This window comes from Narcine bancroftii, chromosome 8, assembly GCF_036971445.1.
Source record: "Narcine bancroftii isolate sNarBan1 chromosome 8, sNarBan1.hap1, whole genome shotgun sequence".
Taxonomy (NCBI): Eukaryota; Metazoa; Chordata; class Chondrichthyes; order Torpediniformes; family Narcinidae; genus Narcine; species Narcine bancroftii.
The window spans coordinates 5,211,772-5,238,940 of NC_091476.1; the positions used below are offsets into that span (position 1 = coordinate 5,211,772).

At 41.0% G+C, this 27,169-nt stretch overlaps 1 protein-coding gene across 2 annotated transcripts in view; it reads right to left on the reverse strand.

Moving 5' to 3' along the window:
• LOC138740289 (phosphatidylinositol 3,4,5-trisphosphate 5-phosphatase 2-like) overlaps positions 1 to 27,169 on the reverse strand; it is a 208,898-nt gene that overhangs the window by 59,240 nt on the left and 122,489 nt on the right. For both annotated transcript variants that reach the window (XM_069892720.1, XM_069892719.1), the window contains exons 4-12: positions 20,271 to 20,415; positions 17,203 to 17,329; positions 13,978 to 14,109; positions 11,058 to 11,142; positions 9,738 to 9,830; positions 7,171 to 7,290; positions 6,071 to 6,185; positions 3,646 to 3,752; positions 401 to 503 (exon numbers count right to left, since the gene is read on the reverse strand). In XM_069892720.1, coding sequence (XP_069748821.1) covers positions 401 to 503; positions 3,646 to 3,752; positions 6,071 to 6,185; positions 7,171 to 7,290; positions 9,738 to 9,830; positions 11,058 to 11,142; positions 13,978 to 14,109; positions 17,203 to 17,329; positions 20,271 to 20,415 — 1,027 coding nt within the window. The remainder of the gene's footprint in view (positions 1 to 400; positions 504 to 3,645; positions 3,753 to 6,070; positions 6,186 to 7,170; positions 7,291 to 9,737; positions 9,831 to 11,057; positions 11,143 to 13,977; positions 14,110 to 17,202; positions 17,330 to 20,270; positions 20,416 to 27,169) is intronic.

Genomic DNA, 27,169 nt, shown 5'->3' on the forward strand with positions numbered 1-27,169 from the left:
TGCAGTGTTCCTGTCCACTAATAGTTTCCTAAAGCCCGTCCACAGCATTATTTGATCCATGAATCTGCCTTAAGGCACTTAAATTCTATCCAAATGTTTCTGACTTCCAACCATTCTCCAACCATTTATATCTGACTCACAGTTGCACGTTAACCTTGGTCTGAGGATGTAACCAAATTGCTTTGTTCAACAATGACTCAAAAGTGGTTATTAATAATTAGTGAATTATTAAGGAAGTCACTTTCCAGTCAAAGCAATAAATCCCTTCTTAACTAGACAAACAACTAACATGTTGGATCCTGTTCCTATCTGATACCATGGTTGTGCCATGCACACGCACACACTATTATTTTTCCAGTACCACTTTTTCAAATTGAGTAGCAATCTTTTAATCACCCACCCATGTTCCAGCTCCCAATAAAGATGGATATCATGTCTGGCTCATCTTGCTGAGAATGTATGTTTTTCATCAGTTGAAGTAGCTGACAGAATGCTTCTCGCTTCTGTAGGAAGATAATTAGGGGAGAATCAATCTAAATCTGGTGAAGAGTGGTGTTAATTTCAATAAGCTATCAAATTTTCATCAACAGAGAATAATCCATCATATGACGCATACGGCTATTTCAAATGTTATTGGAAGAAATGAGCATTCCATTCTCAAGCGATTCAAACTGAACAAATTAAAATGGTCAAACTTCTTCACTACTTTGCTGCGCTAATTATTATATTTTGTAATTATGTTATATCATATTTAAAGTATTATTATATTTTGCATCATCTTCCTGATTTCTTCAGCACGTATTAGTCTTTACAAGGATAAGGTCACATTTCATAGGTAAGGTGGGTAAGATGTAGAATGCTCTGCATCAGGTGGGTGCCCAGTATTTTAGAATAATTGTCAAACTCATGGGTGACTGAAATAGCAAGCTTGTTCGTCCTCTGTGAACTGACAAATTATGTGACCTTTGCCCATTGCTCCAGATTTTCAGATGTTTACTTGGAAGCACTGCCATTTGAAAACTGCCACTCAAACTCACCCTTTTAATCATGTATGTGTACATAATCTTTCCTAATCTATTCAAACCCTTCCACCACAGGAATTTTAAGACCCCCCCCTTTGCTGCAGGTATCACTCAAAAATCAGCCTATGCAAACCAGCATGTGATCTGCCAAATAATCATATTGCAAATTGATGCTCAACATAATATACTTCACACATTATTATGTAATGCGATAGGCATCCTTGGCAATTTATGTCTTGTATGAAGTTTTATTGGCTAGTAATAGAGGCTAATGATTAATAAAGATGCGATCATGAGACCACAATGGTTGATTGCAAAATGGTGGAAGGGGATCTATGCATCCATGAAGGATAACTAGAGTGAAGCTAGGGCCATTTAAGGATAAAGGAGGGAGCATGTGCCTGGAATCAGAGGAGGTAGGGGAGGTCCTAAATGAACAGGGAGAGAGACCTTGCTCAAAGTAAGGTCAATATAGAACCGGCTTATGCATTGGAGCATGTTGAGCTGAGGGAAGAGTAAATGCTCAATTTTCTTGATAAGTCAGATTGATAATCCCTGGGACCAGATTAGATAGACCATGTGTTACTACAGGACACAAGGGAAGAGATAGCTGAGGCTTCCGTGATGATCTTTACAGCTTATCTGGACAGAGGGGAGGTACCTGAGGATTGGAGAATGGCAAATGTAGTCACCCTGTTTTAAAAAAGGTAAGTGGGAGGACCCTGGGAATTATAAGCCAGTGAGTTTTATGTCTGTGGTGGAAAAACTATTGGAGAGGATTCTTAGAGACAGGATTAATGAACATTTAGATAAGCATAGACTTCTCAGGGATAGACAGCATGGCTTTGTTCAGGGTAGGTTATGTCTTTTAGTTTTTTAGGAAGTGACAAAATAAATTGAGGAAGGTAGGGAGGTAGATGTATTGTATATGGATTTTAGTAAGACATTTGACAAGGTCCTCCATAGTAGACTCATTCAGAAAGTCACGAGGAGTGGAATCCATGGAATCCTGGCTGTGAAGATTCAAAATTGGCTTGCCTTCAGAAAGCAGTGTGCAGTAGTAGATGGAAGGCATTCTGCCTTGGAGGCCAGTAACAAGGAGAGTTCCACAGGGATCTGTCCTTGGGCCCCCCTGCTCTTTGTGATTTTTATAAATGATCTAGATGAAGAAGTAGAGGATGGGTCAGTAAGTTTGCAGATGTCATGAAGGTTGGAAGTATTGTGGATAGAGTAGAAGGTTGTAGGTTATAGCAGGATGCAGATTTGGACAGAAAAGTAGCAGATGGAGTTCTATCTGGACAAGTGTGAAGTGATTCACTTTGTAAAGTTGAATCTGAAGGTGGAGTCCGGTACATGGTAAATGGCAGGATTCGTAACAGTGAGATAGAATTTTTGGGTCCAAATCTATAGATCTCTCGAGATTGCTGTGCGGATTGATAGGGTAGCTAAGAAGGTTTATGGTATGCTGGACTTAATTATTCTGGGGATTGAGTTCAAGAGCAGTGAGGTAATGTTGCTGTTCTGTAAAACTCTGGCTAGACCACACTTGGAATATTGTCTTCATTTCTGAATGGCTCATTCCAGGGAAGATGTGGAATCTTTGGAGAGAGGGCAGAAGAGCTTCATCAGGATGTGGCCTGGATTGAAGAATCTGCCTTATGAAGCCAGGTTAAGAGAGCGTGTGTTTTTCTCATTGGAGTGAAGAAGAATGAGAGGGCTACAAGATTATGAGAGGGATAGATAAGGTGGGCAGCCTGCACCTTTTTCCTGTGGCAATAGTCGCAAATACTAGAGGATATCTGTTTAATATGATTGGAGGAAAGTTTAGAGGAGACGTCAGGGATAAGGCTTTTACATAGACAGTGGATGTTGCCTGGAATGTATTGCTGGGGTGGTGGAGGCTGGTACAATAGGGATATTTGGAAGGCTCTTGGTCTGGCACACGAAAGGAAGAAAAATGGAGGATTATGTGTGTGAAGTAGGGAAGGTTTAGATCAGTGGTTTTCAACTGTTTTCTTTCCATTCACATGCCACTTTAAGTATTCCCTATGCCAGAGGTGCTCTGTGATCAGTAAGGGATTGCTTAAGGTGGTATGTGGGTGGAAAGAAAAAGTTTGAAAACTACTGTTTTAATCACACCTCATTGACTCGTTATGTGCACGGTTTCAGAACTCCAAAGGAAATGGGCCAATGACAATTCTTCTCAAGCAAAATATTTCAGTAACAATTGGGTCTGGAGCAATGATTCTCAACCTTCCCTTCCCACTCACATCCCACTTTAAGCAATCCCATCACTGAACACTGATGGCATAGGGATTACAAAGTGGTATGTGAGTGGAAAGAAAAAGGTTGAGGACGACTGGTTTAGATTGTTGAGTAGATTTATATTGGTCGGCTCAACATTGTGGTTTGAAGATCGTGTACTGTGTTCTAACGTTCTATGTTGTACAATTGTTGATATCAATGTTCAATCACAGACACAGAAGGTGCCTGTAATGAAAAAGTATACAGTTTTCTGTCAAATCTTTCTTCCTCCCTGGTAATAACTTGCTTGTAATGTTATATCAACTATATACACAAGCGTTTACAACACATCTCAGAATCTTTATTGCTCAAAACTTACTCGTGCATTTTCAAAAATGAAATCCCTCTGTTGATTTTTCTGATTTTCTTTGTCAGTCACGATCTGTAATGTGTTAGGTGTGCTCTGATATTTAATCAGCTGCAAAACTGTAAAACAAGAGGATACAGCAAATCAATCGTCTCCAGCTTGCAAAGCTAAATTCTCAGGAAGACTGGAAGAACATGATTTTCTCAGCCAGATGGAGCAGTGTTGAACCGTACCACTAGCCTCTGCGCAAACTGTGACTGAGCTCGGCAAACCAGGGAAACAGTGGCAAGAGGTTCAGTATGAGCTCTGAATCAAAGAGTTCTGGGATCAGGACAAGCCTGATGAAGGGCCCAAGCCTGAAACGTTGGTTAACCTTTACTTGCTACCGATGCTGCATAGCCCGCTGAGATTTTCCAGCACATTTGTACATTACACTTGACCTGGCATCAGCAGACTTTTTTGTTTAATGGGATCAAGACAAAGCTGAGCACAAATATATACATTGATTCACAAAAAAGTAGTTTAGAGATAGTGTCACTATCAGGCTGCCCTTGTTGGCCCTGCTAACTCCACCTTCCTATACACTAAAATGTGCTCTTTACATGACCGACCGAAGGAATGTTAGAGATAACCTGTCAGTCTGTTTACAGTAGAACCTTTCTCACCTTACTCAGTACTTGATGACCAATCCTGTACAGATTGAGACATTAAATTAAGGACACATCAATTCTTTTGGTTCATTATAATTGCTCCAATGACACCAATTCAAAGACACTCATGGTTTAATGTTACATAAAAGATCATCTGATTGCATCACTGTTTGTGGATAATTTGGCTGCTGTAGCCCCTGCATTAGGACAATGAGCCCCATGCCAGGCCTGGGTAATCCTAGCAAGGTTGCCTTTTGTCTCCACATGGACTGCATGTCAGAAGGTATCAAATCAGGCTCCTAAACCCAGGCCTACTGCATGTCAGTAGGTATCAAATCAGGCTCATAAGTCCAGGCCTACTGCATGTCAGTAGGTATCAAATCAGGCTCCTAAGTCCAGGCCTACTGCATGTCAGTAGGTATCAAATCAGGCTACTAAACCCAGGCCTTAATTCCACTCCACTGATAGAACTCCTTGGGCCTGTTTGGAATTTACTCAAAGCCAAAAATATTCTAGGCCTTTTTACTTTCTAATTTGATCCAAAAAACTGTTGGTTCAATCCTGTGAAAGCTCCCTTCACAAAATTCCTGCTTATGCACATTTGATGGGCAGGTGAAAATGAAACCAAAAAGTAAGAGTGATAAAATATCCATTTACAACCCTCTGTAGCCTGTTCCTGTCTAGTGCACTGGCATTCATGCACATGAAGGTGAACAGATAAATGAAGAATTTAAAAAAAACTAAAAGGTTGATGCTTCCATAAATCACAAGAGGATAAAATATGCAAAGCTTCAGTCAGTTGTGCAACCTGACTAGGAGGATGACACCACAGTTGTTGGCAGAATTGCAGACTGCAATGAGGAAGAGTGCAGGGATGAGATAGATCAGCTAGATGAGTAGTGTCGCAGCAACAAATTTGCGCTCAATGTCAGGAATTGATTGTGTGCTCCATGAAGGGGAAAACAGGAGAACACAAACCAGTTCTCATCGAGAGGTCAATAGGAGAGTAAGAAACTTTAAATTCCTGGGTGTCAACCTCTCTGGGACCTATCCTGGGGTCAGCATGTCAATGCAATCATGAAAAAGGCATGCCAGCAGCTATATGTCGTTAGGCATTTGAGGAGTTTGGTATGTCACTAAAGACTCTACATTTGAGGAGTTTGGTATGTCACTAAAGACTCTACATTTGAGGAGTTTGGTATGTCACTAAAGACTCTAAATTTGAGAGGTTTGGTATGTCACTAAAGACTCTACATTTGAAGGGTTTGGTATATCACTAAAGACTCTACATTTGAGGGGTTTGGTATGTCACTAAAGACTCTACCTTCGAGAGCTTTTTTTGACTGGTTGCATCACTGTTTGGTATGGAGGTGCCAATGCATGGAACAGGACAGGCTACAGAGGGTTATGAACTCAGTCAGCCACATCATTAGTATGAATCTTCACTTCATTAAGGACATCTGTAAGAGGCAGTGCTTCTATCATCAAATCTTCTTGCTGCTACATCAGGAAGGAGGTACAGATGTCTGAAAAGGACACTCAATGTTACAAAAACAGCTTCTTCCCCTCCACCACCTGATTTCTGAACAAGCCTATGAACACCACCTCACTTTTTCTCTATTTCGCACTATTTATTACTTAATTTCTTGATCTTGTATTTAGGAAATTGTAATTTATGGTAATTTTGGACCTTGTTCCGCACCATTCTGCTGCCACAAAACAACAACTTTAGTGACACATGTTCTTGACAATAAACCTGATTCTGAGCTGTAGTCAATTCTCCTCACTTTTATCATATGAGATGGATTCTTCAGGTGAACCAGCGGCTTTCTTTGAGATTTGAAGCTTCCCTCCATCTACATCAACACTCAAAGTATATCTCTGAGTCTTTCCCAATTTTACCTAGAAAAAAAATACAAATATTTACCAAACAAGGCATTTTCAGAACTAAATTAAAAATCAACAGGTTAAAGATCATCTGTCGAGGAAGAATCAGGATGATGACTTTCTTTCAGAGCTCGAATAAATTGAGAGAAGGGAAGTTCAGGCAAGCCATCTGGAGTAATTTATTTACACAAAGAGTAGTGGGTGCCTGGAATGCGTTACCAGTGGTGGTACTATAGGGACAGTTAAAAGGCTCTCAGACAGGCACATGGATTCAAGAATAATAAAGGGTTATGGCTGTTCTGTCGGGAAGGTTTAGTTTATTGAGTAGTTTTATATAGGTCGGCAGTGAAACACGAAAGTCTGCAGATGCTGTGATTGTAGTAAAAATACAGAAATGCTGGAGAAACTCACAGCATCAATAGGGGGTAAAGACATATTACAGAAGTTTCGGGCTTGAGGCCTTCCTCAAGGTCAGCACAACATGTAGGTCAGCACAATGTTGTGGGCCAAAGGGCCTGTCCTGTGCTGTAATATTCGATGTCAGAAAATCATGCGTCTTAAGTTGCAAAGAAGGGGAAGCAATGATAAAGGCAAAGGGTGGAGACCAAGAGACACTGAAAGAACCAGTGTATTAGTGGTAAAAACACCATGTTGGAGAAACTCAGCAGACCTCGTAGCATCCACAGAAGTAGATGTATCAGTCCTGAACCCAGCATTCAATCCCAGCATCTGCTGATTTTTTTATTTAACTCTATTTCAGAGTCAATTGCATTGCTGTATGTGTTGAATCACTTCTTGATTACACCCAGTAAGGGGATTTAGTTTCTTGACCTGAAAAATATCAGTGAACCAAATGGATTTTCTCGACACCATTACAATAATTAATCCATCTTTGTTGGATGCAAAATGTCCCAGTCTTAACACTATTGCTCCGTAATGAAGAAAAGAAAAAGAAAACACATCAAAATGCTCTCTTTTTAGGAAAAGCATTTTCCTTTACCTCAAAGCTCTGTATTGGGATAGGCTTAGATGAACTCTGTCCACTGTTTTCAGAAGACGTGAAAAGAGCAGGTAATTCCACCTTCTGAGTGATTGCCATGTGCTGCAGTCCTCTCACAACCTGTCAATGGATTAACCACAGTGCATGAAGATAAGCTGACCCTTACACCCAGAATACAATCAAGATACTCTGCATTTAATTGATGGCATAAGCCATTGACATTTTGTTGGTATCCATCAAGAAGCAATGACGAATGAAAGGATATTGAGGTGGTCGAGATTAGATGATGGGATGGAGAGATTAATCAGAGGATTTCAGCAATCTAATCCTGCAGTCCCATTTTAGCCCAACTTCTCTCCTTGCCTCCTCTATTCTCCTTCCTTACACCCATTCTCTCAGTGTAAGACTAAGTCAGCAATGAATATACAGTTACATTTTCCATTCAGAGGACATAAGGAATGAAATTAATCCAAAGAATTTATTGTTTTGCTGTAAAAAGAATGAACTGGCTGACAAGTTCATCTCTGGAAAAGCGACTTCCTCATTCTCAGTGGTCATTTGACTCATCCAACACTGGACAAGTGAGTCGTAGTATCTCTTCTTTCTTTTCTTTGGCTTGGCTTCGCGGACGAAGATTTATGGAGGGGGTAAAAAGTCCACGTCAGCTGCAGGCTCGTTTGTGGCTGACCAGTCCGATGCGGGACAGGCAGACACGATTGCAGCGGTTGCAAGGGAAAATTGGTGGGTTGGGGTTGGGTGTTGGGTTTTTCCTCCTTTGCCTTTTGTCAGTGAGGTGGGCTCTGCGGTCTTCTTCAAAGGAGGCTGCTGCCCGCCAAACTGTGAGGCGCCAAGATGCACGGTTTGAGGCGTTATCAGCCCACTGGCGGTGGTCAATGTGGCAGGCACCAAGGGATTTCTTTAGGCAGTCCTTGTACCTTTTCTTTGGTGCACCTCTGTCACGGTGGCCAGTGGAGAGCTCGCCATATAATACGATCTTGGGAAGGCGATGGTCCTCCATTCTGGAGACGTGACCCATCCAGCGCAGCTGGATCTTCAGCAGCGTGGACTCGATGCTGTCGACCTCTGAGTCGTAGTATCTGGAGTTACTACAACTACAGACCATAAGCAGTCCTTTATCACTGTTACTCAATAACACTGATTCTAATCTGTGCTGTTGCCCATCATTAACCCTGTACCTTTTATCCAGCATTATTTGCCAGCGTGCATGGCAGACCCTTCTTACTCCAGTTCCCTGCAGCGTTCATTCAGTGGCAACCTGAGATTTCCTTCCCAACGTTTCTCACCTTGCTCCATTCTTCCAAACCAGTCACATTTTTGATCACTTTCCCAAACTACCTCACTCATTACTTCCTCATTGTTTGTCTTTGACCGAAGTCCTGCAGGACTTGCTTGGCTATTGTTTGGGAGGAGGTGTGAGGCCGAGATTGGTTAGGCAGTGACATGTACAATGCAGAGAGCTGAGCAGAAACCAAGTTGGGAGCACGTCAGCGGAAACAGTTGAGGGGTGTGATCTTGTGTCCTCCCCTTGATACATTTCCTTCCATTCTCTGTTTATTCATACATCTATCTGGAAGCACAGCAATCATAACAGTTTCCACGACTAGACCATAACAGGCACTTGCCACTGTATAAAAATCTTACCTCACTCATCTTTAAACTTTCCCCCTCACCTTATCCTCAAGTATTTGACATTTTCACCTGATCGTGTATCCTATCCATGCCTCTCATCATTTTATAACATTCTATCATACCAATGAATGATATTTGAGAGAGAATCATCTTGTGAAAATCATTTCCTTTTCATTTTATTTCCTTTTTATTAATTTAGAACACAGCCCAGTGGTGTAAAAAAAAACAAAGATATATCATTATCTGAATGGATGTGATACAAATAAAAATCCTTTCTTGGCCAAATTATACCTAAGCAAACAAACAACAAAATGCTATGTGACTCACTCTTTTATGTAAAGGTTGAACTTGTGTACTGGTAAAGATCTGTTTCATCTATTCCAGCAGCCAAGGTTACAATTTTACTCAACACCATCTTGTACTCTTCAGAGCAAACTACAAATCAGCTTTAGTTCTCTGTTTTGATTTTATTTCTATTCACGGCCACATCTATTTCTTTCTATTTTCTCTAAGCTTACAATAATTTTCTCAACTCTCTTTTCCTTCTTCCCTGCACTCCACCAACGAGTTCCCTTGCTTCACTTGCACGTCCTTTCTACGTACCTTTCCTTTATATTCAAGCTCATTTTTAATGTTCATTTAATCACAACCTTTATCCAGGTACAGTATCTACTTTGGCTTCTCTTGAAGTCTTTGCAACATTTTTATACTTTAAATGCAAGATTTTTTTTAAAAATTGTAACTGTTGTTTTCCTAAATTTGGAACAAGATTAGGAATTGCACTCAAACTCAACCCCAACAGCCAGATGAGAAAAGAGTCTTTGATCCCAACGGTCTGGGTTAGATGGATTTATGCAATAACCCTGAAAAATGTTCACCCACTCCAACAAGCTCAGTGATAAGAAGAGGAACTGTACCCGTTCTTCTACACAAGACAGCAAGTTGCCCAGAATTTTAATCTTGTTCACGATGGCTTCAAGCTCACTAAGATTGCTTGGACTGTGAGGTTCCTAGAAGAATAGAAAGAGGAATTTAATAAAGACTCAAAAGGAATGTTGACTTGTTGAGTTTCTTCTCTTGTTACAAGAACCACGTAGCACACCTGTATAATAATTAGTAATCCTAAAGGAAAGCCACTGAATTGTGGTGAAAAGTTCAAAGGCCCATTAATCCTTTTCAGTTAAGGCCAGCAACCTGGGGCCCTGGCCATTCACCAAAACAGTTCCACCTCCCAGTTAGGTCATGGATTGCAACATAATGACCCATCTTTAGATCTTTACTTATTGGATCAATTAGTCCTGGCTTGACATTTCATCTGACCCAGTATCCAGCATTTTGAGATGAGGATTGGCTATTTCTAATACTCATTTTATGTTGGATACTTCTTTTAAACCTCCTGGATAGCACAGTTCTAATTTGACTATGTTCCTTGGGGACAGATACCATTATCTGAGATTTAATATTAGGGGTGTAACTTGAAACAGCAGTACATTCTGATCTATTTCCAAAATTCTGTTCAATTCCTATCAATGATTTCAATAGAATCAGAAGCAGACTGAAGCGTGCAGCTACTAGCGTTGGGCAAGAATTGCAAGCATGTTAATCTATCAAACTTCGATCCCCTTCACATTGTGAAATTTGCAGGTTCAATCCCATCTATTAAATGTCCTGTGGATTGTGTGGCTACTTACTCTGCCTTTGAATGACATCTCCCCAAGCCTAGAATAACAAAATTAAATAATGACTCTCAAAATACACAGATTACATTTTTCTCCAGAGGAACCAAGTTGTCCACTGAGCCCCTGATGGGACACACAGAGAGTACACTTAGCAAACAGTCGCTGCAGCTTCCCAGATAGATTTTCAAAGTCCATCTCCACATTGTGGGCCTTGGAAAATGAGGTGAGAAATGTTTCCACAAGAAGAATCTCAGAAGATGAAATCCCAGCAAAACTGGCCCAGCAAGAAAATAAGATATTCCGCCTCTCTAATTCCAAGGTTGTTGGATCCCCTCTGTGGCTGGATTTCACACATGAAGCAATCATATGGAGGGAGAGCTTCAGTGCCTAACTGGTGTGGATGCCAACTTGAGTTACTGCCTTAAGAAAACAATCTAGGATATTGTGGAGATATTCCACATTTTCTCAACCATACAGCATACATTGAAGTCGTAGGTTTAGAATCACACCACACACTATTCCGGCTTCTAAGAGGTTATTGAGCAGTTGAAATCTTACCTCTTTTTTGGGTGGGTTACTCAAAGTACTGACACTGAACACTTGCACCAAAGTCTCGAGATTGTGAACCACTACATCCACTTCCCTGTTAAAGACAACAAAAAATGAATGGGCAAGTTGACTGAGAGCTAATCACAATATAAAATGGTACTCTCCGAAAAGATATGGTTGACTTTTGTTCCCTGAAACCTCTTGAAAGAGTATTTTTAACGAGATTAGAAACAACAGATATTAATTAACATTAGAACATTAATTTTTGATTATTTGAAAACATTACTTTCTTCACTCGTAATAATTTTTATACATCACTACATTATCAGGATTTGATGTCAACCCAAGTTTCCTGTCCACCTTTACATTTACACGATCCTCTGTACTCGAGGATAGGTTGACTTGCCTGGATAGCACTTAAAAATACATTTCTGTTGTTAATATGAAAAGATTGTATTATTTGGTATATCATATTTCTTTTTCATTTGCTCAAAAGTCAAAAAGAAAGAACCCAAAAAAACAATCTTTTATCCCCTTTATACCTTTTATTGTACCAAATGTCAAAAAAAGTGTCATTTAAAGTAAAAGGAATGAATGGATTCTGCTTTATTACATGGTGATGTGAAAAAGTAGAAACATTTTGGAAAGATTTGAGTGTATTATTGGGACAAATTTGAGGATACAAATACAAAAAGTTCCAAGACTTTTTTTACTTGGTAAATCTAAATGAAACAGATATTGATTTAAAGTTAGATAAATGTAAAAAAAAATTAACTGTAGCAATAGCTGTAGCAAAGAAATGTGTAGCGGTAATATGGAAATCGGTCAATTTAATAAGGTTGGAACGATGGCAGGTTGAAATACAAAATTCTATACCATTGAAATGGATTACATATAGTTTAAGGAACCAACTTGAGAATTTTTATAGGATTTGGAAACTATGTATGGATTTCATTAGAAAAGGTTCGTCTATGTCATCCACAGCCCCCGCTCCTCCCAACTAAATATTTAGAGGATAAAATTATCATGTCAGATTAGTATAAATAGCGATCAAATATAAATTCAGGTTTTTTTTTCTTCTTTCTATAGAATGAGGGGAAGGGAGGGAGTGGGGGAAAAAGTAAAATTATTTGCATCATTTTGTGTTACTTTTTATGTTATGTCATTAGATAAATTGTTAATTGTCTATATTTCATGCAAATGAAAATAAAATTTTCAAAAAAAATTCTGCATCTTTCTGCACATAAGGAAAGAACAATTCAATTCAAATCTCAGAGCGTATCAAAAGAAAACCCTCTAACATAGAGTTGTTTGAAAGCCTATTCAGTTTTGAGCCTTCATTAGACCTCATCATTTGACTCCAAGGTTTGAGAATAAGTGAGATTGGTCCTTCAGATCTGGCTCATGTACACGATGGCAATGAGAATGAGTTCATTGTACAATGTACATGCTTATTGCTACAGCCAAACAGGTACTTGTAGTGATAAATCACAATAGAAAACCACTGAATTAAAGGACAATGAATATACAAGATAGATATAAATATTCACAGTAATCCTTGTGTAAAAAGGGACCTAAAAAAGTCCAGGTAGTTTGTGATTAATGTACCAAGGAGAGGCTCAAGATTCTGATAGTTGTCGGAAAGAAACTGTTCTTAAACCTTGAGGTCTGACTTTCAAGCTCTGTAACTTCTGCTCAAATGGATGATATCTGGCGTTTTCAGGGAAATGAGACCCTTTTAAGACAATTCACCCTCAAACTGTAGATTAAAAGTCCAACTGAAAAGCTGGGGTAGAATTTTCAGATTAAAAGCCAACTTCACTGAGTTTGTTAACTTGAGGATGAAGTGCACTCTGCAAGGAAGAGCAGAAAAATATTACAGTTTCTCATTTTTAGGTCAGTGATGCTAGCTTGTGAATAGATACATTTTTGAGCTTTGTCAGTAGGATAAGAAATCTTAAAGATTTAAGAAGGTAAAAATCATCAGTTGGAAGTGTTAGTTCTATTCTTTTTGTTCTTCATGGTTGCAGCCTGAACTATCAGCTTTTTCATTAATAGCTTGGATCATATTTATATATTCTTTAATTAAATAAGAAGTCTGCAGATGCTGGGATCAAATGTAGTAGACAAACACACTGGAGAAACTTAGCACATCATGCAGTAACTATAGGAAGTAAAGGATAACTGACCTTTCATGCCTTGGCTCTTCATCAGGCATTTTTTTTACTGATTGGATATACTGAGAATTTGCCCACTAACACTTAAGGGACACAGAAGGTATTGGGCTGTGTGAAGAACACAGCAGTACCCGTGACCTTTAATATTCTGTCTTTATCTAATCCAATTTTTAATTGAATATCTAATCACAGTGATGGGGTTACCCACTCTTCGACATGACCTTGTGAGATGTACAGTTCATGGAAAGTTAGAGCTGGACTTAAAAAGGTGGCCTTGCCAGCAAAATAACAATATCCCAAAAATGAAAACAAATGAAGATAAATCATCATCCCAAAGAAAAGGTTGGCAAAAATTTCAGAGACTTTGCATGTCCTAAATTCTGATCAAGGGTCTACGCCCCAAATTAATTATTTTTCCCCACATTAATTATTTTAGGATCTGCTTGTGTTTTCAGAATGTTCTGTCTTTATTTCAGGAGCGCACAGATGTGCATCTTCAACTATGTTTTTCAGACATTTGCAAAATTTTGTTTTTAAATTAAAGGCTGCCCTATTATTCTAGGTCATTTCTGCTTTATTGTGTTTCATCATCCCTCGAGCATTTCTACATCTCTATTACCTGTGTGAAGAAAGCAGGTTCCGCTATCTTTGCACATGTAGCTACAATAAAGGGAAGAGACTTACTTGAGAACAAACAATGAACAACAACTCCATTAATAATGCAGGATACAAGCCTTCCTGGAGGACTCTACCTGTCTAGGTCTTTGCACAACCTCATGAGGCTCCTGTTGAGATGTGATAGAGTTGAGTTTCCTGAACTAATAGCATCAATATCCTTTTGAAGATTGGTCTTCACGTAGTCATGCACCAAGGTCGAGGAATCACTAAATAGGTTGTGAACAAGGAAATTGAATGATTACATTATCTGCATAATTCAGAAAAATTTAAACTCTCTGAACCTCAGATTAGCTGATAAATGATTCCATAATTGTAAGTGCTATGGTTACTCAAGCAATTGCAGTCATTAGGCATTTGAATGTTTAGTGCTCCAGCAATTATTCAGTGTGAACATCTGTTTAAGTAATTTAAGTGCATAAAGGCATCAGTCAGTTTATTAGTTAAGAGCCGTCTCCTATAATTTCTCTCCTCAGAAATTTGCCCTCATTCTGCTCTCTCCAGACAAATCAGGGAATAGTGGTTCCCTTGTTCTTGCCGCTCACTCCCCCAGTCTCTGCTCTCACATATCATACTTTGTCATTTGCTCCAGATTCCAGCATATCTAATATCTTCATTTCTTTTTGTTGGCTTTATTTTTCATGTCATCAAGGTATCCGTGCACTTCAAAAGGATTAAAATTCCAAAGCTCTCCTTTCACTTAACTTAGGCTTTCTTCCCTTGAACTGGACCTTGTTTCTCTACCTTGGAATGCGTTTCAAACTGCATGCTGCTCCTCCAAACAAGTGCGATATGTTTTTAAATGTATGTTGCACCTACGTCCAAAGCGTAGATCAATTCACTTCAATACATATAGAATTCAGTACACCAACATATCACATGTTTAATAACATGCAGAAATAGGACACATTTAACTCCCTTAACTCTGGACATCTGCTCTGAAAATCTTTATTATACATATGTCTTTTCTTTGGCTTGGCTTCGCGGACGAAGATTTATGGAGGGGGTAAATGTCCATGTCAGCTGCAGGCTCGTTTGTGGCTGACAAGTCCGATGCGGGACAGGCAGACACGGTTGCAGCGGCTGCAAGGGAAAATTGGTTGGTTGGGGTTGGGTGTTGGGTTTTCCCTCCTTTGCCTTTTGTCAGTGAGTGCACAGTGAAAGACTCTTTCGGCCCACAGACCATGGCACCCAATTACACCCAAGTAATGTCCAGCCCTGGCAGGTTTTGACAGTGGGAGGAAACCCACGCAGATATGGGTAGAATGTATAAACTTACAGACAGCGTCAGATTTGAACCCCGGTTACTAGCGCTGTAACAGCATTGTGCTTTTAACCATGCCACCCCTTACAGATTTGGCTTCCCTTCCCTGGCTGATAAAAATGGAGCCTCCATGAGAATTTGTTTTCTTGATGGATTTGGAAGACTACACAAAAGAGTCTGGAAAAACCTCACAAAGATTAGTGTATACAGAGCCGTTGTCATACCCACACTCCTGTTCGGCTCCGAATCATGGGTCCTCTACCGGCATCAGCTACGGCTACTAGAACGCTTCCACCAGTGTTGTCTCCGCTCCATCCTCAACATTCGTTGGAGCGACTTCATCACCAACATCGAAGTACTCGAGATGGCAGAGGCCGACAGCATCGAATCCACGCGTTTGAAGATCCAACTGCGCTGGGTAGGTCACGTCTCCAGAATGGAGGACCATCGCCTTCCCAAGATTGTGTTCTATGGCGAGCTCTCCACTGGCCACCGTGACAGAGGTGCACCAAAGAAGAGGTACAAGGACTGCCTAAAGAAATCTCTTGGTGCCTGCCACATTGACCACCGCCAGTGGGCTGATCTCGCCTCAAACCGTGCATCTTGGCGCCTCACAGTTCGGCGGGCAGCAACCTCCTTTGAAGAAGACCTCAGAGCCCACCTCACGGTCAAAAGACAAGGAGGAAAAACCCAACTCCCAACCCCAACCAACCAATTTTCCCTTGCAACCGCTGCAACCGTGTCTGCCTGTCCCGCATCGGACTTGTCAGCCACCAACGAGCCTGCAGCTGACGTGGACATTACCCCTCCATAAATCTTCGTCCGCGAAGCCAAGCCAAAGAAAGAAGAGAAAATTTGTAAATGAGGTATTGATTCTGATTATTTTTGTACCTAGTTGTTTGCCATTTGCAGTAAATGTTAATGACTTAGGTTTAATTAGATGTAGATAAATGTGAGGTTATCAATTTATGGGAAATACAGGGAGGCTGACAAATTAGCAAAAGAGGGGGCTCAACAAGACCTGGGTGCCCTGTTGCATCAGTCATTGAAAGTAGGAATACAGGTAAAGCAGGTGGTAAAGAAAGCAAATGACATGTTGGGATTTATTGAGAGAGGATTGGATGATCAAAGCAGGAAGGCTTAATGTCGCCCCTTGGTTAGGCTACACTTGGAGTATTATGTGCAGGTTTGATCCCCTCATCTGAGAGAGTGCAGCCAAGGTTCACAAGTCTAATTCCTGGGATGGCAGGACTGATGTATGGAGAAAGATGGAATAGACTCATTCCAGATTTCAGAATCTACAGTCTCACACGTGACCACAGTTTTAATCAATATGCACAACCATTTCTACAACTCCTTCCAGACTTCCAAATTCACATTAATTATCATAATTGTATGTGCATGTAAAATATTTTACTGTTAATATTAAATAATCTTCAAGTTTGCTATGGCCAATTTGCTTCTCACGTCCCTACTTTAATCTCCTCTACAACTTTCTGCATTAATTTTATTGCACCTATCAAGTCAAGTCACCTTTGTTTGTCATTCATTCCATGCCTTGCACGGTAAAGACAAGATAGCGTTTCTCCAGGTCCACAGAGCAGACTTACATAAATAGGTTAAAATAGAAGTCAAAATGTTAAGATGTTGACAATAAAAGTCCACGGTACTTCCCTATACTTTGACATTAGTTTGTTTCTTTTATTTTCAGTCTCTTAAATTTAGTTTTCTTTAAACCTCATGATAATAATCTATTCTTTGTCTTGTTTCAATCTGACCTCATTCAAAATGGTGAGCTTTAATCTTGCAGTTTGGACAATAGTGTACAGTGATATTACTCCAGAGATACCATATTTAATTATTTTCACCATTGTACTTTTATACCAGAGTAACACTTCCTCTTGGACATACCGCTTAAAAGTGGACACGTTGATGGAATTCTTTTTCCCATTTCCCAAAATCCTCCCTCCATATGCTGAACAGGAAGTGCCATTGTTGTTTAAGCCTCAACACTCACAATGCTTTGCAAGGACAATACCTTTTCAAAGATCCCTCCTGCAAACGCTCCTGCAACTGTTGAACTAAGGTGTTGCTGGCTTCTGAAGAAGTGGGGAGGGCAGCACTGAGCGGACGAGGAGGCAAGGCCGGTTTCTCATCCTCACCATCTACAAGTGAAAGGAAACCTGTTTAACTTCCAGATATCCTGATTTACATTTACGCTCGTCCAAAGAATTCTGGGAAACAACTGCAGCAAAATATTAAATCATCATTTATCTACTGTATATTTTTAACCTACTCACTGTTTATCCAAGTTAAAAATGTAATGTATTTATTCTATTGAAAAAATGCATGTTAATCTTTCATTGTAATTTATAATATTCCTTACATGTTGTTTATCAACTTCAGCATTCAATATAATCATACTTCAGTACCTGATAAGGAAGTTGAGCCTGCTGGGTCTAAACACCCTCCCTCTGCAATTGGATTTTTGACCCTGTCGGGGAGTCCTCAAGTAATCTGGATCGGTAACAGCTCTTCCAAGACCATCACACTGAGTACGCCCTCCACAAGGCTGTGTGCTTAGCCCACTACTATTCTCTTTGCTGACACACGAATGTACAGCTAAACACAGCTCGAACCACATCATCATGTTCATTGATGACACGACCATGGTGGGCCTTGTTTGTGAGAATGAGGATCAGGGACAGAGATGAGGGGCAGTCGCAAACGGATGGTGCAGAGCCAACAACCTGTACCTGAACGTTAATAAAACAAAAGAGAAGGTTGTCGACTTCAGGAGGGCCCGGGAGATCACGCTCCACTGACCATTGATGGCTCGACCATCGAGGTCATCAAAAGTATCAAGCTTCTTGGAGTACACTTGGTGAAGAATCTCACCTGGTCCCTTAACACCAGCTCCATAGCCAAGAAAGTCCAACAGCGCCTCTACTTGCTGCAAAGGCTGAGGAAAATTCATCCCCACCTTCCATCCTCAGTACATTCTACAGAGGATGTATTGAAAGCATTCTGAACAGCTGTACCTCCTCAGACCGCATGACCCTGCAGAGGATAATGAAGTCAGCGGAAAAGATCATTAGGGGCTCTTTTCCTTCCACGAAAGACGTCCACAACACTCGATGCAGGTGAAAGGCAATAAATATTGTGAAGGGCTCTTCACACCCCTTCATGTAACCTGTTCTCCCTTCTGCCATCTGGTAGGTAGCACTCAGGTCATTAAATCCAGATTGGGCAACAGTTATTTCCCACAAGCCATCAGGCTCCTGAATTCCCAGATGGGATAGGGTATGGTACTGTGGACTTTTACTGTTTATACGTCTTAATATTTTAAGATCTCAATGTGCTTAACTTCTATTCTAACTTAACTTGATGTAAATATGCTCTGTGGTCCTGGAGAAACACTATTTCGTCTTTACCGTGCAAGCATGGTATGAATGATAAACAAAGGTGACTTGACAGTAAATCAGAATTCCAAAAGATGTTACAGTTTAAAAATTAATTTGTAAATGTATCAAATTTTCTCTCTTTCAATAATGTCACTGAATTTTAAGATGAGTGCTGATATTTCAAAACTGTAATTCCTTGGTGTAGGTGCCACTAAACAAGGTTCTTCGGGTAATTGTAGTGACAAAGTTTTCTCATTGTCCTGATCTGTGGAACCTCAACTGATTAAATGATGGGGAAGGAGAAAGAGCGAGAAGGAGGAAAGTAACTTCAATATCTTGCTTGCATTAAATCCTTCATAAAATGTTGGATATTGGACGAAGTGTAATGATGCTCTCATAATTTTTATTCATTGATAAAAATGACTGTTTCATTTTTACCAAATTCATTTAAAATAAGTCTGGTCGAAGTTGTTCAGATTAGTCTGGATCTAAAGTCACATCTATACCAGACAGGGTAATTGGACATGAGCTAATCACGTTGGTTGTTAGAACAAACTATTTTGCTAAGTAACATGTATTGTTTGGGATGATTTAGGGGAGGATGGCTTTCCAGTGGAGAGAAGCTACAGTGCCCAGATCCATGGCCGAATGACTGGTCAGATGCCTAGGTGGGGAGGATAGAGAATTGTGGTGGCAGGAGTCTCAATAGTTATGAGGACAGACATGCCATTCTGTGGTCGTAAAGAAGACTCCAGCAAAGTATGTTGCCTCCCAGGTGCCAGGGTCAAGGATGTCTCTGAGTAATTGCAGAACATTCTGAAGCAGGAGGGGGAGCAGTCAGAGGTTGTGGTACATATTGATACCAACTGCACAGGTAGAAAAAGGGATGAGATCATGCAGTGAATACTGGCAGGAGTTTAAAATAGACACCTTCAACCACCCTCATGTCACAAGCTAGTTAGAGTAGGAATAGAGGGATAAGGCAAATTAATGCATTTAACTCCATGACTTGTGAATTGTAATTCAACATTTGTTTAACTTGTAATTGCCTGCTACCATAATGGGATTTGAACTCAAAAAACACGCCATTAGTCTAGGACTAATGAATTACTTGCACAGGAATGTACTTATTTTGCCACAAAGACTTTATGGTTTCATAAATTTATGGAATTATTGAATTACACAGAATGAAGCAGGCCTTTCAGCCCAACTCCCATGCCAGTCAAGTTGTCTCCCTGAGCTAGTTTCATATTTCTCAAGCTCTCCAATCCACGTACTTGACTAAATGTCATGTAATTGTACCCCCCTCTACCACCTCCTTTTACAGCTCATTCCATATGTCATTCACCTTCTGGGTGGAAAACTTTGTCTTGTAAGTACTTTTTAAATCTTTTCCCTCTCTTGAGTTCTCAGATTTAATTCTCCTCCACCCTGGAAAAAAATAATACCCTCCCTATGATCCTCATAAATTTAGAATCCTTTATAATGTCATCCCTCTGCCTACCCAATCTCTCCTCAGAAGTCAAGCCCTTCAGAATCCAGTGCTATGAATCTTTCCTTTAACCTCTCTAGCTTAATCACATCCCTCCTACAGTGCAGTGATCAGCACTGCCCACCAGTGATCCAAATGCACCCAAACCAACGATTGAAGTTAACAAATCAATCTGGACTCATTCATCAGTGACATTTATCAAAAGGTTACCTGACAAATCATCCATGATCTCTTTCTCATTTTCTCTCTCCACGGGATATTGCAATGGAGTCACCAGTCCTTGATAGGGTTGCTGATAGTTTAACATCAGATCCACGAGGCACGAGAACTTCTTCACTGGAACTCCCTTCTCAGTCTGCAATAAATCACAATCAGAGCAGAGCCCTGAGAATAGTCCAAGTTCTTGGGCTTCTGAACCCTGTTATTTTCTGTGGAATTTTGCAACTGTCTTCATTGGCTGGGAAGTTTTTACTGCATCCAAAACTAGAGTTAAGGCTACGTGGAAATGATGGAACTGATTTTGCAAGGAGTTCAGGCAGTGAAATCTTTTCACATGCAAAGCTTAAGATATCATGAACAATAGGCATGCCTTGCACATATTTTGTGAAGAAACTCTGTTCTACTGTCTGATCTACCATTTCAAAAGGAGGGGACAATGGAGAGAATGAAGGTTGGAGCAAGGAAATGGCTGGAGTGACTGGAGATAGTGAGAGGGTTGGATGCATCAGGAATCAGGAACTTCTGGCACCAAGAGCATATCAGCAGAAATTGAGGATTGAGCATTGGGACATAGGAGCAACAGGTCCAGGATTCAAGATTCCTTTATTGACATGTAATAGTACACAGTATATAATATTATACAAATTGCCTTCTGCTCTCCATCGATCTCCATTACTACCGCCCAGCACCCCTTACAGAATGAGAGAAAGAAAAGCAAAGGAGAGTCCCTTCAGTCACTGTGTGCCCGTGGATTCGCCTCCAGTGCTCCCGCAGCCTCTGCAGCCCGACAGACTCCTGTCCATACATTGCAACACAAGCACCAGATCCAACCTTCAACATAATCAGGTATCCTTCGGTGCCCAAGACTATTTGGAAGCCCTTCTTGCCCTCAGCACCGTTTTGAATCCCGGCTCTGATACCTGGTTCCCACGAGCCAATTTCCAGCAGCCCCTGTGGGTCCCCTGACGATAGGTCGCCTGCAGCCTGTATGGATTCCTCAGCCACTGAGCCCCTCACTGGTCCACCGCCATGGTCACAGTCCTGTAAGTTCATCTTCTCTGCTTTTCCTTCTCAATCGGGAAGTGTTCTCCCTGGAGTCTGCAACCCCTCATGGCCGCTGACGAGGATAGGTGTTGCCATCTTGGGCACAGACATGTGGTTGCAGGATTCTAGTTTAAAAACACCATCATCTCTTTTAACAGAATGTTTAACAGGCTGTACAGAGCCACTGGTGGTAAGACCAGGCGGTTGATCCCTTTGGAACAGCGCTGGGTCTGTGTTCTCTACTCTCACAGTTCTGGACTGAGCCAAACAGTGTCAATGGCAGGCAGTAGACATGGCAGATAAGGAAAACTCAGGAGATACAGCAAAACTCAGCATTTGGCTTTTCTATGGAATTAGTAGAATTGTTCCTGAGGGTGTGCTATATTGTTGTGGTTTGAGGAAGGACATAGAACAGAGCAGCATGGGAATACTCAAGGAAAGGAACTTGTTGCTGATGCCATGCATGGAATCAAATGAAGTTTTGGCATGTCTCTGGGCTAATGAATTAGGAACAAGATCTACAAATGGGCAGAGTATAATGAAAACCTTGATGGTTAATGCAGTGCCATCAGCCCTATGTGAGCACATCAAGCTTGACAAGTGCATTGAGGGGGTGGAGGAAACAAGGGTTGAACACATGGCAAGGCTAAAGACAGGCTGGAAGGTGCCAATTCCAGATCAGTCAATGTTGAACTGATCTGTGTGGGGATGAGGGCATGATAGACTGGACGATATTTGTCAGAGTACGTGGAGATGACAGTTAAGTATGTGAGCATTCTCACTTTGTGCAGGATTCTGGTGAAGCAGGGACGAGGTGCAGAAGAGTCAGTGTCACTCTGTCATCTTTGCATTTGCATTACAAGTGGGCTCGGTGGAAAACTAGTGGTAGTGATGTGATTATGGTAAATCTTGCAGTTGTTAAAGGGGAAGGCCTTGCTAAGGATGTTAATGGAGTTACCCAGCCTCACAACAAGGATGGCTCAGTTATCATACGGTCGAGCACATTGAACAATGCACCATGGAGAATCCCACACAGTTTCAGGGAAGCAGCCCATTAGGACTGAGATGGGGAGAAGCTTCTTCACTCAGAGACCTGTGGTACTCCCTGCCACAGAAAGTCGTTGGGGCCATTTCATTAGATATATTCAAAGGGGAATTGAACGTGGCCCTTGTGGCTAAAGGAATCAAGGGAATGGAGAGAAGGCAGAAATAGGGTAGTGAAGCCACACGGTCGGACATGATCATGTTGAATGATGGAGCAGGCTTGAAGAGCTGATTGGCCTTCTCCTGCACCCATTTTCAATGGTTCTAGGATGCATTAGAGCACCAGTGGTCAGGTTCAAACCCTAAAGCTGCAATATCCTCTCTCTTGCTCTGTGGCCCTGATATTGAGTCAATGACTCCATATTCCCAGGTGGATGATTCTCCCTGAAGTGGATTTGCTTAACTTTTAACAATATCTGCAAAGGATTTGAAGACAAATGGGGGAGATCCTAGGTGAGTTTTGGCCATTCACCATCAAAACCCTGGGGCATAAAAGTTGGACATCCTGCAATTTACATCTGAAGCCATAATAACTCTGTTATTTATAAGGAACAATTCAGGAGTATGATGGAAAACTTTCTTGTCTGAATAAGTGCAGCATCTATTCTCAGGGTGCTCAACAAGGCTCCCATTTGACAGACACTCTGAACATTCATTCTCTCTTCACTAGTCTGCTGTACATACCACCTACAAATTGTACTCCCAATGTACTTTCCAAACTCATAATCTACCATCAAGAAGGTCAATGCATGGGAGCACACAATCCTCAGTTGAATATCTATCGCTTGGGTCTAAGTTCTAGAACTTCACAATCCACCAGCTCTGGGAGAGGTCCAACCACAGATGGACAACAGCTGTTCAAAATGGTGACTCATCACCACCTTCTCAAGGCAACTAGGGATGAACAATAAATGCTGGCATTGGCCATTTACAACCAAATTCTGAAGAACAGGAAGATTCAAACCATATGTCGAAGTTAGGGAAAAACTTGTCAAGGCATTTCAGAGAGTACTGTAGTTATCAGCTGATGGACACTGTAGGGAGAAGTTGTCAGTTGATATAAGATCTGAGCTCAAACAAACAGAATGTCTGCTGGGTTTAAAAGATGATCTTTGAGAAGGAAAGAGTGGTGAATAAATTCAGGAAGGGTGTTCCAAACACTGTGACCTGAGTATTTGAGGACAAGGACTTCAATGGTGGAACATGATATGCTGGAGATTCACAAAATCCTTGAACTGTGGAAATGGGTCAAAGAAAGGCTGGAAACAAAGAACGACCTGAGGTTGTTGCAAAGGTTTACAGGAAACAATTTAAAGAGAGATACACTGTATTATTAAACTACAACCAAAGACTTCAAGGAGGAAGGTTGGGCTTGGAAATGTTAAAAGAAAATGTAAAATAAATGCAGTTGCCTGAAATAAACCCGGAAAATGCTAGAAGCAGTTCATGCAGTGTCTGTGGATAGAGAAACAGTTAATGGTTCAACAACTGGAACCTTTATCACACGCGAAGTTTATTGGGGAACCACGGAAATGGAAAACAAAGCTGTCAATTCTGATGCGAAGGGAGAGGGAAATGTGTCCTACCCATCTCCGCTGACTCAACCCACCCCTGACTGATAACCAGCTGAGTTAGTGCCAGAGAATTGCTGCAGTTGGAGCAAGAAATCACCGACTTCAGGAAAGGAGAGAAAAACAAGAGAAATGGTGAATCTTCCACACGAAGTTAGAGATTAGAACCTTCATTTTTGGATGATGCTTTATGTCCTTGTCAAAATGCCAAATTTTTATCAATAAAAAAGACAACTTCACTTCAAAGGGATCTTGTTCCTGAATCATTGCTGTGAATGAGACAATTCTGGCAGGAAATAGCAGTTTGACAGTCTGTGAGACCTAAACTGTGCAAAATGCAAATAGTTCATTGCACTAAAAATACCACTAAAACCAAGTGTTGCAATTCAAAGATAGCACAAGAACTCCTGCCATGTATAATTTAGTCAAATTTGGAGGGACTGAAGTGGTACCAAACAACAGTTATTTTGTTGTTGTGACCAGTGGAAAAATATTCCAATTAATAATGAGATGTTGTAAAACTTAAAACATTCTGTGTCCAGCTATGATATCTTTTGTACAATCTGAAATAATTCTGCCTGAGAGGCTTAGTGAAAAGCAAATTTCAAGTCCCAACCAGTCTTTGGATGCCACCTACTTGCAGTGAGTGGTAAAAAGAATCTTCCTCCTTATCAGAATCAGGATATATTGTTATTTATTGTCATGAACAAGTCATGAAATTTGGTGTTTTGCAGTAGCGTCACAGAGCAAACATTCATATTATGACCATCTTACAACATTACTATAAAAATAATAAAAAATACTAGTGCACGAAAAATAAGGCAGTGTCTTTGGTTCATTGATTATTCAGGAATCTAATGGCAGCAGGGAAGAAGCTGTCCTTGTGCCGCTGAGTGCTCGTCTTTAGGCTCCTGTCCCTTTTCCCCGATGGTAGCAGAGTGAAGAGGGCATGGACTGGGTGGTGGGGTCTTTGAGGATAGAGGCTGCTTTTTTAAGACACCATCTCATGTAGATGTCCTCAATGGAGTGAAGACTGGTGCCTGTGATGTGGCAGGGTGAGTTCACAACCCTTTGGAATATACTCTTGTCCTGAGAGTTGGCACCTCCATACCAGGCAGTGATGCAACCAGCCAGAATGCTCTCCACGATACACCTGTAGAAGCTTTCGAGAGTTTTCGGTGACATACCGAATCTTCTCAAGCACCTCACAAAGTATCACCGCTGGGCAGATCTTCGGAGATGTTGACACTCTGGAATTTGAAGTTCTTGACCCTCTCCACTACTGAGCCCTCGATGAGGACTGGGTCATGTTCCCCTGACTTCCTCCTGAAGTCCACAATCATCTCCTTGGTTTTGCTGATGTTAAGTGCAAGGTTGTTGTCGTTACACCATTCAATGAGCTGATCCATCTCCCTCCTGAAAGAGCTTCCTCATTGCCATTTGTGATTTGCTGACAAGTGTGGAGCCATCAGCAAACTTGTAGATACCATTGGAATTGTGCCTGGCCACACAGCCATGGATGTATAATGAGTAGAGCAATGGGCTAAGAAAGCATCCTTGGGGTCCACATGTGTTGATGGTCAGTGAGGAGGTGACGTTGTTTCCAATTTGTATTGACTGTGGTCTTCCAATGAGGAAGTCAAGGATCCAGTTGCAGAGGGGGGTACAGAGGCCTAAAGTTTGTAGCTTCTTGACCAGCACTGAGGGAATAATGTTGTTGAAGGCCGAGCTGTAGTCGATGAAGAGCAGCCGTATGTATGAATTGCTGTTTTCAAGGTGATCCAGAGCTGAGTGGAGAGCCAGCGATATTGTATCTGCTGTAGAGCAATTGTTACGATAGGTGAATTGAAGTGGGTCCAGATCTTTGCTTAGGTATATGTTAATTCTGGCCATAACCAGCCTCTCAAAGCATTTCATCACAGTAGAAGTTGGTGCTATTGGGCGTGGAGGCAGCTCACACTATTCTTCTTGGGTATCAGGATGATTGATGCCCTTTTTAAGCAGGTGTGAACCTCTAACTGCAGCAATGAGAGGTTGAAAATGTCCGTGAATACTCTGGCAGAATTTCAGTACCTTGCCAGGTGCACCGTCAGGGCCTGATGCCTTGCGAGGGTTCAACCCATTGATGATGTTCTGTCATCGCCCTCAGAAACCGATATCACAGGGTCCTCAGCATTTTCAGGGACACTAGTATGCACTGTTTAACTCTTCTTCTCAAAGCGGGCTTAGAAGATGTTCAGTTCATTGGGTAATGAACTATCACAGCCATCTATAGTGTTTGTCTTTGCTTTTTAGACTGTAAAGGGCCACACTTCCTGCCATAGCTGGTGTGTCTCTGTCTCTAGCTTCCTCTGGAACTGCCACTTCTTGTAGAGATCCTGATCCCCAACCTTTAGTACCCTTATTCCCGCCCTCAGCAGGGTGCAAATTTTCTGGTTTATCCAGGGCTACTGGTTATATTATAGTAGTTATAATTGTCACACTCATTCAAGATGTCAGAATACATTCTGATTTTGACCTGAGCATTTAACAACAGAGCACACCAACAACTTGTGCTGAAGTAATATCTTTAATGCCATAAAACATTTCAAGAAGCTTCATGCCCACATTCTCAGAAAAAGTTTCAATTTTAAATGTCATTAAGAAATATGGTCAAAAACCTCATTAGAAAGGTAGTCCTAAAGGAGATACTTAAAAGATAAAGTGAGAAGAAAAGTGGGGAGACTTGTGGGGATTCCAGAGCTTAAGATCAGGGATAAATGCCGAGTGATAAAAGCGAAAGAAAGACCTGCAGGAGGCAAGAGACGGAGGAACTTGGAAATCTGGCGGGCTTGTGAGGATGTCGGAATCTAAAAGGGTGATGTGGATTTGAAAACAAGAATAAGAATCTTTAATGTTGAGATGTTGTCTGAATTCAAGAGAATGAGGGTCAAAGAATGCAGGAGCAAGGCAGGACAAGAAGTCAACAGAACAATGCAGAACTGTGTAGAACTGTGATGTGCTCAAATTAAGCTGGATGAAATAAGGGAAAAGTAGATGAGGCCGTCAAGAAAAATATTGCCCTGTGGGAATAAAGGCATGGGTAAAGGTTTCATCAGGTGTGCTTTCATAAATATTACGAGGATAAAGGTCCTGATAATAATAATAAGTTTATTATCACATACAATGCGCAGTCTGCAGATGCTTTGAATTTCTTACTTGCTACAGCAAAAGAGATACTCCATTAAAAAA